This window comes from Oncorhynchus nerka, linkage group LG6 (assembly GCF_034236695.1).
Source record: "Oncorhynchus nerka isolate Pitt River linkage group LG6, Oner_Uvic_2.0, whole genome shotgun sequence".
NCBI lineage: Eukaryota > Metazoa > Chordata > Actinopteri > Salmoniformes > Salmonidae > Oncorhynchus > Oncorhynchus nerka.
The window spans coordinates 32,793,317-32,806,352 of record NC_088401.1 but is presented as its reverse complement, the minus strand read 5'-3'; the positions used below and the strand labels follow the sequence as shown (position 1 = coordinate 32,806,352).

The 13,036-nt window shown below is 41.9% G+C and overlaps 2 protein-coding genes across 6 annotated transcripts in view; both read right to left on the bottom strand.

Moving 5' to 3' along the window:
- The window catches only part of LOC115130368 (phosphatidate phosphatase LPIN2-like), a 38,868-nt gene extending 28,636 nt beyond the window's left edge, over positions 1-10,232 (bottom strand). Inside the window, exon 1 of one of the 2 annotated variants that reach the window (XM_029661444.2) lies at positions 10,106-10,232. Coding sequence is in view for 1 of the 2 variants with exons in the window: in XM_029661443.2 (XP_029517303.2) it covers positions 7,088-7,177 (90 nt within the window). In the remaining variant the exon portion in view is untranslated. Of the gene's footprint in view, positions 1-7,087; positions 7,265-10,105 lie in introns of those variants that run through there. The other variant, XM_029661443.2, reaches the window with a different exon arrangement.
- Positions 10,233-10,322: 90 nt separating this feature from the next.
- myom1b (myomesin 1b) overlaps positions 10,323-13,036 on the bottom strand; it is a 37,637-nt gene continuing 34,923 nt past the window's right edge. For all 4 annotated transcript variants that reach the window (XM_029661436.2, XM_029661438.2, XM_029661439.2 and 1 more), the window contains one exon: positions 10,323-12,513. In XM_029661436.2, coding sequence (XP_029517296.1) covers positions 12,248-12,513 — 266 coding nt within the window. In that variant the 3' untranslated portion in view covers positions 10,323-12,247. The remainder of the gene's footprint in view (positions 12,514-13,036) is intronic.

Sequence of the window (13,036 nt, the reverse complement as noted above, 5' to 3'; positions counted from 1 at the left end):
TGTTATCTTAATCAGCATCATAAAAACTGATAGTATTTCAACCACATGACATTTTGCACCAAAACTCTTTCAATTTTTTTGTTGTTGTCTAGTTTCTTGCATTTTCTATCGGGTCCCAGGACCGGATTAATACAGGGGCTTACCAAGGCCGAAGCCCCTGGGCCCAGGCCCGAGGGGGGCCCAAGAGGCAGCAAAATAAATAAACTCAGCAAACTTAACATGTGTAAATATTTGTATGAACATAACAAGATTCAACAACTGAGACATGAACTGAACAAGTTCCACAGACATGTGACTAACAGAAATTGAATAATGTGTCCCTGAACAAAGGGGGGATCAAAATCAAAAGTAACAGCTGTATTAAGTAATGCAGTGAATCTCCTCCTCATGGACTGCACCAGATTTGCCAGTGCTTGCTGTGAGATGTTACCCCACTCTTCCACCAAGTTCCCAGACATTTCTGGGGGGGAATGGCCCTAGCCCTCACCCTCTAATCCAGTAGGTCCCAGACATGCTCAATGGGATTGAGATCCGGGCTCTTCGCTGGCCATGGCAGAACACTGACATTCCTGTCTTGCAGGAAACTACACACAGAACGAGCAGTATGGCTGGTGGCATTGTCATGAGGGTCATGTCAGGATGAGCCTGCAGGAAGGGTACCACATGAGGGAGGAGGTGGTCTTCCCTGTAAAGCACAGCGTTGAGATTGCCTGCAATGACAACAAACTCAGTCCGATGATGCTGTGACACACCGCCCGAGACCATTACGGGCCCTACACCTCCAAATCAATCCCGCTCCAGAGTACAGGCCTCGGTGTAACACTCATTCCTTTGACAATAAACGCAAATCCGACCATCACCTCTGATGAGACAAAACCGCGACTCGTCAGTGAAGAGTACATTTTGCCACTCCTGTCTGGTCCAGCGACGGTGGGTTTGTGCCCATAGGCAACGTTGTTGCCGGTGATGTCTGGTGAGGGCCTACAAGCCCTCAGTCCAGTCTCTCTCAGCCTATTGCGGACAGTCTGAGCACTGATGGAGGGATTGTGCATTCCTGGTGTAACTCGGGAAGTTGGTGTTGCCATTCTGTACCTGTCTCGCAGGTTCGGATGTACCGATCTTGTGCAGGTGTTGTTACACGTGGTCTGCCAATGTGAGGACGATCAGCTGTCCATCCTGTCTCCCTGTAGCGCTGTCTTAGGCGTCTCACAGTACAGACATTGTAATTTATTGCCCTGGCCACATCTGCAATCCTGGCCACATCTGCAATGCCTCCTTTCAGCAAGCCTAAGGCACATTCATGCAGATGAGCAGGGACCCTGTGAATTTTACTTTTGTTTTTTTCAGAGTGAGTAGAAAGGCCTCTTTCGTGTCCTAAATTTTAATAACTGTGACCTTAATTAAGGGCAGTGATTGGGGACACTGCTCTGTGTAGGGTGCCATCTTTCGGATGGGACGTTAAACGGGTGTCCTGACTCTCTGAGGTCATTAAAGATCCCATGGCACTTATCGTAAGAGTAGGGGTGTTAACCCCGGTGTCCTATATAAATTCCCAATCTGGTTCTCAAACCATCACGGTCACCTAATAATCCCCAGTTTACGATTGGCTCATTCACCCCCCTCCTCTCCCCTGTAACTATTCCCCAGGTCGTTGCTGTAAATGAGAAATTGTTCTCAGTCAAATTACCTGGTAAAAATAACGGAAAAATAAAATAAAAATTGCCTACCGTCTGTAAACTGTTAGTGTCTTAACGACTGTTCCACAGGTACATGTTCATTAATTGTTTATGGTTCACTGAAAAAGCATGGGAAACAGTGTGTAAACCCTTTACAATGAAGATTTGTGAAGTTATTTTGATTTTTAACTAATTATATTTGAAAGACAGGGTCCTGAAAAAGGGATATTTATTTTTTGCTGAGTTTAAATATAAAGTTGAAGTCGGAAGTTTACATGCACTTAGGTTGGAGTCATTAAAACTAGTTTTTCAACCACTCCACAAAAAGATGCTGGAGGAAACAGGCACAAAAGTATCTATGTCCACAGTAAAACGAGTCCTATGTCGACAACCTAACCTGAAAGGCCACTCAGCAAGGAAGAAGCCACTGTTCCAAAAACCTCTACAAAAAAAGCCAGACTACGGTTTGTAACTGCACATGGGGACAAAGATCGTACTTTTTGGAGATATATTTTTGTTTCATCAGACCAGAGGACATAACTGACCATCGTTATGTTTGGAGGAAAAAGGGGGACGCTTACAAGCCAAAGAACACCATCCCAACCGTGAATCACGGGGGTGACAGCATCATGTTGTGTGGGTGCATTGCTGCAGGAGGGTCTGGTGCACTTCACAAAATAGATGGCATTTTGAGGAAAGAAAAATATGTGGATATATTGAAGCAACATCACAAGACATCAGTCAGGAAGTCAAAGCCCAAGCATACTTCCAAAGTTGTGGCAAAATGGCTTAAGGACAACAAAGCCCTGACCTCAATCCTATAGAACATTTGTGGGCAGAACTGAAAAAGCATGTGTGAGCAAGGAGGCTTACAAACCTGACTTAGTTACACTAGCTCTGTCAGGAGGAATGGGCCAAAACTCACCCAACTTATTGTGGGAAGCTTGTGGAAGGATACCCGAAACGTTTGACCCAAGTTAAACAATTTAAAGGCAATGCTACCTAATACTAATTGAGTGACCCACAGGGAATGTGATGAAAGGAATACAAGTTGAAATAAATAATTCTCTCTGCTATTATTCTGACATTTCACATTCTTAAAATAAAGTGGTGATCCTAACTGACCGAAGATTGGGAATTTTTACTAGGATTAAATGCCAGGAACTGTGAGACTGAGTTTAAATGTATTTGGCTAAGGTGTATGTAAACTTCCGACTTCAACTGTATATATATTTTCTATATACAGTACCTGTGAAAAGTTTGGACACACCTACTCATTCAAGGTTTTTCTTTATTTTCTACATTGTAGACTAATAGTGAAGACATCAAAACTATGAAATAACACATATGGAATCATGTAGTAACCAAAAAACGGTTAAACAAATGAAAATATACTTTAGATTCTTCAAAGTAGCCACCCCTTGCCTTGATGACAGCTTTGCATACTCCTAGCATTCTCTCAACCAGCTTCACCTGGAATGCTTTTCCAACAGTCTTGAAGGAGTTCCCACACATGCTGAGCACTTGTTGGCTGCTTTTCCTTCACTCTGCGGTCCAACTCATCCCAAACCATCTCAATTGGGTTGAGGTTGGGTGATTTTGGAGGCCAGGTCATAAGATGCAGCACTCCATCACTCTCCATGGTCAAATAGCCCTTACATAGCCTGAGGGTGTGTTTTGGGTCATTGTCCTGTTGAAAAACAAATGATAGTCCCACTAAGCGCAAACTAGATGGGATGGCATATCGCTGGAGAATGCTATGGTAGCCATGCTGGTTAAGTGTGCCGTGAATTCTAAAGTCACTGACAGTGTCACCAGCAAAGCACCATCACACCTCCTCCTCCATGCTTCACGGTGGGAACCACACATGCATAGATCATCCGTTCACCTACCCTGCATCTCACAAAGACACAACGGTTGGAACTAAAAATCTCACATTTGGACCCAGACGAAAAGGACAGATTTCTACTGGTCTAATGTCCATTGCTCGTATTTCTTGGCCCAAGCAAGTCTCTTCTTATTGGTATCCTTTAGTAGTGGTTTCTTTGCAACAATTCGACCATGAAGGCCTGATTCACGCAGTCTCCTCTGAACAGTTGATGTTGAGATGTGTCTGTTACTTGAACTCTGTGAAGCATTTATTTGGTGTGCAATCTGAGGTGCGGTTAACTCTAATGAACTTATCCTCTGCAGCAGAGGTAACTCTGAGTCTTCCTTTCCTGTGGCGATCCTCATGAGAGCCAGTTTCATCACAGTGCTTGATGGTTTTTGCGACTGCACTTGAAGAAACTTTCAAAGTTCTTGAAATTCATGTCTTAAAGTAATGATGAACTGTCATTTCTCTTTGCTTATTTGAGCTGTTCTTGCCCTAACCTAACATGGACTTGGTCTTTTACCAAATAGGGCTATCTTCTGTATACCACCCATACCTTGTCACAACACAACTGATTGGCTCAAACCCATTAAGAAGGAAAGAAATTCCACAAATGAACTTTTAACAAGGCGACCTGTTAATTGAAATGCATTCCAGGTGACTACCTCATGAAGCTGGTTGAGAACATGCCAAGAGTGTGCAAAGCTGTTATCAAGGCAAAGGGTGGCTATTTTGAAGAATCTCAAATATAAATATATTTTGAATTGTTAAACACTTTTTTTGGTTTCTACAGTACATGACTCCATACACGTTATTTCATAGTTTTGATGTCTTCAATATTATTCTACAATGTATAAAGTATTAAAAATAAAGAAAAACCATTGAATGAGTAGGTGTCCAAACTTTTGACTGGTACTGTATATATTATATATACAGTATATACTGTATTATACATGTATTTTAGATTTTTATCATCACTGCAACAGCCAACCACAGGAAGACTCTCTGAGTGTAGGCAGCCTGCTGCTACCTGCTTCCGCTCTGCTGAACATCAGATGGTGGAGGAGAGGAGGTAGGGGGACCACGTGGGTAACTGGGGGACCCCACCTTGATTGGGTAACTGAAAATATTCACTACATGGTCAATAGCACGTGGACACCTGCTCGTCGAACATCTCATTCTAAAATCATCGGCATTAATATGGAGTTGTTCCCCCCTTTACTGCTATAACAGCCTCCACTATTCTGGGAAGGCTTTCCAGTAGATGTTGGAACATTTCTTGCTTCCAATCAGCCACAAGAGCATTAGTGAGGTCGGGAACTGATGTTGGGCGATTAGGCCTGGCTCCTAGTCGGCGTTCCAATTCATCCCAAAGGTGTTCGATGGGCTTAAGGTCAGGGCTCTGTGCAGGCCAGTCAAGTTCTTCCAAACCAATCTCAACAAACCATTTCTATATGGACTTTGCTTTGTGCACGGGGACATTGTCATGCTGAAACAGGAAAGGGCCTTCCCGAAACTGTTGCCACAAAGTTGGAAGCACAGAATTGCCTAGAATGTCATTGTATATTGTAACAGCCCCAAACCATTATTGCTCCTCCACCAAACTATACAGTTGACACTATGCATTTGGGCAGGTGGCCTTCTCCTGGCATCCTCTAAACCCAGATATGTCTGTTGAAATGCCAGATGGTGAAGCGTGATTCATCACTCCAGAGAACGCGTTTCCACTGCTCCGGTGTCCAATGGCAGCGAGGTTCACACCACTCCAGCCGACGCTTGGCATTGCACATGGTGATCTTAGGCTTGTGTGCGGCTGCTGGGCCATGGTCACCCATTTTATGAGCCTGTCGACAAACAGTTATTGTGCTGACGTTGCTTCCAGAGGCAGTTTGGAACTTGGTAGTGAGTGTTGCAACCGAGGACAGACGGTTTTTACGCATTACAAGCTTCAGCATTCGGCAGTCCAGTTCTGTGAACTTGTGCGGCCAACCACTTCGCAGCTACGCCGTTGTTGCTCCTAGACGTTTCCACTTCACGATAACAGCACTTACGCCTCCCGCACAGCGGTCTAAGGCACTGCATCGCAGTGCTACAGGTATCACTACAGATCCAGGTTCGATCCCGGGCTGTGTCGCAGCCGGCAGCGGCCGGGAGACCGATGAGGCGGCGCACAATTGGACTTGCGTCGCCCGCGTTAGGGGAGGGTTTGGCCGGCTGGGATGCCCTTGTCCTATCACGCTCTAGCGAGTCCTTGTGGCGGCCGGGCGCATGCCAGATGGTTGCCAGCTGTATGGTGTTTCCTCCAACACATTGATGCAGCTGGCTTCCGGGTGAAGCTAGCAGGGCGAAATTTGACGAGCTGTTGGAAAGGTGGCATCCTATGACGGTGCCACGTTGAAAGTCACTGAGCTCTTCAGTATGGGCTTTTCTACTGCCAATGTTTGGCTATGGAGATTGCATGGTGGTGTGCTCGATTTTATACACCTGTCAGCACTAACTTGAAGGGGTGTCCACATCCTTTTGGCCATGTAGTGTATAAAAAAAAGATTGTGCCTATTTAATGCAACACGTGTTGTTAATAGATCACAAGCAGCATTAACTGAACTAAACTTTTAGAAATGACAAGTTAACTTTCTCATCCATAGCCTAAAAATGCATCTCAAGTGCAAATACACTGTTAAACGGAGCCGGTTGAGCATAACACGTCAACCCTGTTCCCCATAGATAGACAGGCTAGAAATATTGAAACAATTTCATTTTTTGTGAAGCTTGCATTCAATTGCCACTCCCTGTTGCACACAACAAGCTTCCATTCCTCCTGTCACAAGGGGATCTGTGGCTGATTTAAGAAGAAATCGTCAACCCTGATGCCGTCAACCCTGATGCCGTCAACCCTGTTGCCGTCAATCCTGTTGCCGTCAACCCTGTTACGGTCACCCCTATTACGGTCACCCCTATTACGGTTATCCCTGTTACGGTTATCCCTGTTACCTTTTTGGGCACTTAATAGGAACTTACTATTGTCATTTTATATTTAACCTCTTGAGATGGGAAAACTTTTTTTTGTTTTTTTTGTTGAACATGTGCTCTTTATGACAGAATGTTAAAATTAGGTAAAATCTTTTTAAAAATTGGAACAAGTTACACTTCTCAAAAGGCACCGAATTGGTGGAACGACCCAACAATATTTAAGCACCTTACATGGACAACTTCTTATGAACTTATTGAGCTGCATACCAGTGCCCTGGACTTTGAACCCAAAGTAAATCTCCAACAGAAGCACATTTCCACATCACTTGTGGAAAGAAACAGTTACTACCAATAGGTCACAGCATTATGTGACTCTGAAGAAAAAACTAATTAAATATGAGAAACCTGATGTTGCTCACATTTTTAAATATTTTTTATATAATCCATCCATCTGATAAACTACAAAAACAAACATTTCTGATAAAGTACTGTATAAGTAAACTCATTCAAAAAATATGCACCACAACGTACTCTCTAGTTGCAGACTAATGAGGGAATCCCAACTCACCAGAGTCCAGGAGGACTTTGTGTCCTGGAGATGTGAGTCCTGGTACTCCACTGAGTCTCTTGAATCAGGGCACCATACTGAGAGGTCCATTGCTCTCTCCCCGGGGCCCAAGGCCTGTTCACCTCAGCGGGGATAGCACTGTACTCTGAGCCCAGGCGGTCTCTACTCACTCTGCCCTTCTCCTCCTGACTCTGCCACCCTCCACCCAGCCTGTGCCATGCACCGGTCCAGAGCCCCTGTGGCCTTTGCTCCCCTCTAAGCCAACACAAACCCTATGAAGGAAATTTACCCCAGACCTGAGCCTTAAAACGCTTACACACCCATTTGAGGGCTTTGACCCACCATGGTGAGCTCAAAGCAGGCACTAGAAAGCAAAATGTCAAAATGTGCAAAGACTAAACAACCTTTAGGAGACCTGAATTGTATGAAACAAGAGTCTTTGAAGAAATTCATCAGACGTATGTGTAAGGTCATACTAAATTAAATTACACCCTTTAGCAACATGGCAAAACAGTACAATTCAGAAGAACGAGCAAAGGATGCGAGGTCTAAATGTCATTGGATGTTATTTTCTACATAACTTGTGGTTAAGATAAAATAAATGATTCTCTGTTTTCAGTTAAATCAGGTTGGTAATTAACGTAAAATATGCCCCAATGATGTGTAGTTTGCCCTGCCATGGCCTGTTTGAATCAAAGCTGCAGTGGCAAACTCTTTTCATGGACAAAGCAGAAATTTCCAAAGAAGTACAGATGACATGTCAGCCATGTTAGAACTCTGGAGGATTCCGCTGGCTACACATCCATTCGGTCTAGGTCAGAGACCTGCCTGTAACCTACTACACTCACATTGCCTAATTTAGACAGAAAAATGGCTGGTATAGCACACAACTATTAAACTGACTGTACATATCTAGGCCTACATGGAAACGTATAGCCTATTGGGTTTGTGATCTAATAATGCAGTAAGAAGTATGAGCCAGTTACAGTAAGTAGAATTTCAGTAAAGCACACATCAAATCAAGTTTGCTGATGAAACTGACTAACTTTTTAATGCACCCACAAAAGGAAACCACTACATTGCCTTGCCGAGCTCAGTTAATGTGAACTTTAGAATGGCACATACAGACACCAGATATGGTTTTGTTTTCATTTTGAATGTGTCACTTGCATGTGGAGGTATTTTTGTTATTGCACCCATGGGACTGTATCCTTATTTGTGGATCAGAACTTGCTTACTGCACTGCTTAGGAGTCTGTTGCTGTCAACAACATTAAGCTCCTTCTACTGCACTCTATTCGTCATTTATGGTGTTTTGCACCTAATAGTGTAATTAACACATTAATAATATTGTTCTCTTACATCCAGACACATACAGCATATAATATTCAGTAAAGACAAGTTTGCTCTGCCTTATCAACAGGCGTTGCTGTAGAAGACCTGTTATCATCCTTGACTCATTGGCCACTAAGATGGTTAGAGAGCACCTTGGCTAGCAGTAAATTTTATTTACAAGATTACAGTGTATATCTGTCTTTTCTTGACATTTATGTACTGCTCCACATCAAAGTGCCTAGCAATGTGCTTTGCAAAGATTGTGTGTTCAGTTCAGGAGCCAATTCTATGGCAAAACATGCCATGAGCTGGGATTAAGCCATTTTAAAGTCAACATGTGCACAACATCAAATAGTGGGTCACCAGTGGTGTAAAGTACTTAAGTAAAAAATACTTTCAAGTACTACTTAAGTAGTTTTGGGGGGTATCTGTACTTTACTTTACTATTTATATTTTTGACAACTTTTGCTTTTACTTCACTACATTCCTAAAGAAAATAATGTAATTTTACTCCACACATTTTCTCTGACACCCAAATGTACTTTTACATTTTGACAGGAAAATGGTCCAATTTACACACTTATCAAGACAACATCCTTGGTCATCCCTACTGCCTCTGATCTGGACACAAATGCATTAAGGCAGCACCCCGCACCTCTCTGATTCAGAGTGGTTGGGTTAAACGCGGAAGACATTTCAGTTAAAGGCATTCAGTTGTACAACTGACTAGGTATCCCCCTTCCCTTCCCTTTGTTTGTAAATGATGTCTGAGCCCCTGTCTATCCGTCAATACAAATTAAAATTTTCATTGTGCTGTATGATTTGCTTAATATAAGGAATTTGAAATGGTTTATACCTTTACATTTAATACTTAAGTACATTACACTTGTATTAAAGTAGTATTTTACTGGGTGACTTTCACTTTTACTTGTGTAATTTGATGTTAAGGTATCTTTACTTTTACTCAAGTATGACAATTTAGTACTTTGTCCACCACTGTGGGTCACCAACAAAAAAGTAAACAATAGACTATAGACCAAATGTACCCCATGACATGACATTTGGCTGCAAGTAGCCTAGATGTTAGAGCGCGTATTCTTCAATTCAAGGGTTAAGTTACATTTCAATGGGTTTGTCTTCAATGCCAAATTGTCATTCAAGACGAACATTTCTTAAGTAAAAGCTAGCAACATTGTATGTCTACTAAGCTTTATGAGTAAGACTGTGTGATATTGTAGCTGTGGCTATAAACATTTACTGAAAGTATGCTATAATCCATTGCCACCCTAGCCACTCTTGGCATCCATAACGTCAGACAAACTAGAGGCAATCCTAACCCAAAGAACGTTATATGTATAAATATATGTATGTATATTTAATCCCCCTACAATTTAGAGCTTGATGAGCGAAGCTGCTCATCATAAGTCTTCTTTTTTTTAACGTTATTTATACTAACTACAGCTAGCGTCGTACAGTAACAGTTTATTGTACGTCTGCTACGTTTAGGTAAGGCTAAACCCGACAACGTTACTGTGTCGCCTAAGCTAACGTTACATGTAGCTAGCCCAGTCAAAACGTGAGATTCGCACTGAAGGCTCAATGAAAAACCTACTGTTTCAACCTACTGTTTCGCAGAGAACTGCATCTTATCGACGAGAGTAGCCTAGTACTTGAAATTACATACCGTTTGCAGACGGTCATTTGGCAGCCGGTGTCAGTTATTTCTCACGGTGGCAGTTCACCTCCACTCGAGCCTCGACGTAGTTGGCTCGTCTCGCGGCGCTGTGATCTAACCATCTGACCACGCAAACGGTGCTTTCACGTGATACAATGTAACACTTTCCATCTACTGGCATTTTACCTGTACAACGTTTCAATTTGAGAAATTACACACAGACGCGTTTTTACAATGTAACCTTGTATTATTTTTATTTGTTATCACACCGTATTGTGCAGGCCTACAGGCTACCAAACATAACACGACTCATTATTTTCAATGCAGAGAAATGCGCTTTTTCCAACAATTATACTAGTGAAGAGAAGTGGCCCATCCAATCTCCTCGATAATCGTGTATGAATTACAAGCGTTCATTCGTCAAGTGATATTAATTTAAATGTTAAAAAATAAAAAATAAAATTAGGAACATTTTATTTGGTGGTCCAATTCTCTGTTTCATTTGGATGTTGCCTCCAAGCTAATTGGGTGAACTGAGTGACATGTTCTAATATTTGACCTTGCTGTGATTTTACTCTGCTCTGGTTAACTTCAGGTATTCACGTTTCGTTTGTCCTTCACTTCCTCTCTTGCGTATAGACCCATATCATTCCTTTGGTGTCTTTGATTTATATAAGGGCTGTGCATGAGAAACTAATGTTTGTTCAAAAGTCGGTCAGTTGTGTATCCCTCAATACACATACTCCTGTTTTACATATATCATTCCCAATCTCAGGTGTCTTAAAGTGGCCTATTACTGCATTATAATCAATCTTGAAGGCAAAAAAATGCAATCAATAACACCACCAAAGGTTAAAGATTTGAAGACTATGCAAATTATACTTTTTTTGTGGGCCTTCCTTTGAGCTACAAGTTAATAGCGAAGCCTACATGTTTGAATTATACATTGTAATACAAAATTACATCCCTCACTCTGTATTCTAATCGTCCCTGCTCTTAAAGGCCCAATGCAGCCATTTTTATATCAATATCAAATCATTTCTGGGTACAATGAAGTACTTAACTGTAAAATATTTCCATTTAGCAAAGAAACTATACTGAACAAAAATATAAACTCAACATTAAACAATTTTAGTGATTTACAGTTCATATTCAATTGAAATGAATGAATTAGGCCCTAATCTATGGATTTCACATGACTGGGCAGGGGAGCCAGGCCCACCCACTGGGGAGCCAGGCCTAGCCAACGAAAACAGGTTTTTCCCCACAAAAGGGCTTTATTACAGACAGAAATACTCCTCAGTTTCATCAGCTGTCCAAATTCTTTAAAACGACATTGGAGGTTTCTTATGGTAGACAAATTAACATTCAATTCTCTGTCAACAGCTCTGGTGGACATTCCTGCAGTCAGCATGTCAATTGATTGCTCTCTCAAAACTTGAAACATTTGTGGCATTTTAGAGTGGGCCTGTTATTGTCCCCTGTTTTATCAGCTTCTTGATATGCCACACCTGTCAAGTGGATGGATTATTGTGGCCAAGGAGAAATGCTCACCAACAGGGATGTAAACAAATTTGTGCACAACATTTGATAGAAATGTGACTTTTGTGCATATGTAAAAATACTGGGATCTTTTTTTTTTCAGCTCATGAAACATGGGACCAACACTCTACATGTTGCGTTTATATTTTTGTTCAGTATATTTCTCAAGCAAGAATTTCGCTAGGACTGCTTGGGGTGGTCTGAGGGGGAGGGGAAAACTGAAAACTAGCTGTTATTGGCAGGGAGATTTGGAATTCTCTTTGTTACTGCTCTATTAAATTTACCGCATGTGGATGTCACAATGGAATGCCGAAATGCCTGCTCATTCAAAGCTGCTGATTAGAAAGTCCTGTGTAGATTGTGTTTTCTAACAGAAACTATCAGGAAATTACACAGATCCAGTTTTTTGAGTGTTAGTTTCATTAGTGGACATTTTGACAGCACTGGGCCTTTAAAGAAAAGGATGAGTGAATTACAATGTTGGGAGGAAAACAGTTATTCCAGTGTTGTTTCAGTGATGCTGAAAGACACACATCAGTCATGCAAGACGTGTAAACCACATCAAACTCCAAAATAACTATTTCACTTATGTAACCAGCTTTCTGATCATCACTCATCTTGATCGTTTTTGCCCTTGTTAATCTGTGGTTTCTCTGCCGGTTTCTCAGATGTGGGGACATCATCTGGCTTCGCCTCATCTGCTGTAGTTGTGGGCTGCTGCAGGGTCTCCTGCTTGCCGACCCTGCTTGCAACAGCAGGGGCAGCCTTTTTCTTGTCTGTGGTTTTTGGCAAAGCATCAGTTTTGTCCTCCATCTTCTTTTCTTCTTTCTTCTTCCCCTCCTTTTCCTCTGGTGGCTTCTGGAGGATTACGGAATCTAAGGACACACACACACACACACACACACACACACACACACACACACACACACACACACAGGTGAAGAAATTCACAAAACTTCTTCCAGAGGAAGGACATTACTTATGTTTAACCACTTACACAATCACAAGACTGCCCTTCCCATCACCAAAAAGTCCATCCAAAACAACTTCCCTAGTTTTGGTGGTGAAGAAATCAACCTAACTAGATGTTTCCCCCTAACCTCAAACACGACTTGTTGTGATAGTGCTTACACTTTTGACTCAAAACGGATAAACATGATGATAATGCTATCCACTCCTTCTGAAGGTGAATAACTGACACATTGAAGTGAGATAAGCCCCAGTCTCTTGTGACTGACTGTTATGCCAGATCTGGGTTGTGGGATTAGATCATTACTCTGTACACTGTTTTAACTTGGTAGTAAGTTTCTTTCTTTCATTGAGAAGTGTGGCCTAATTAAAGATGTAGCCGAATATTTTGTATTTGTTCACATTAAAATAATTTTAGGCGCTAAGTAT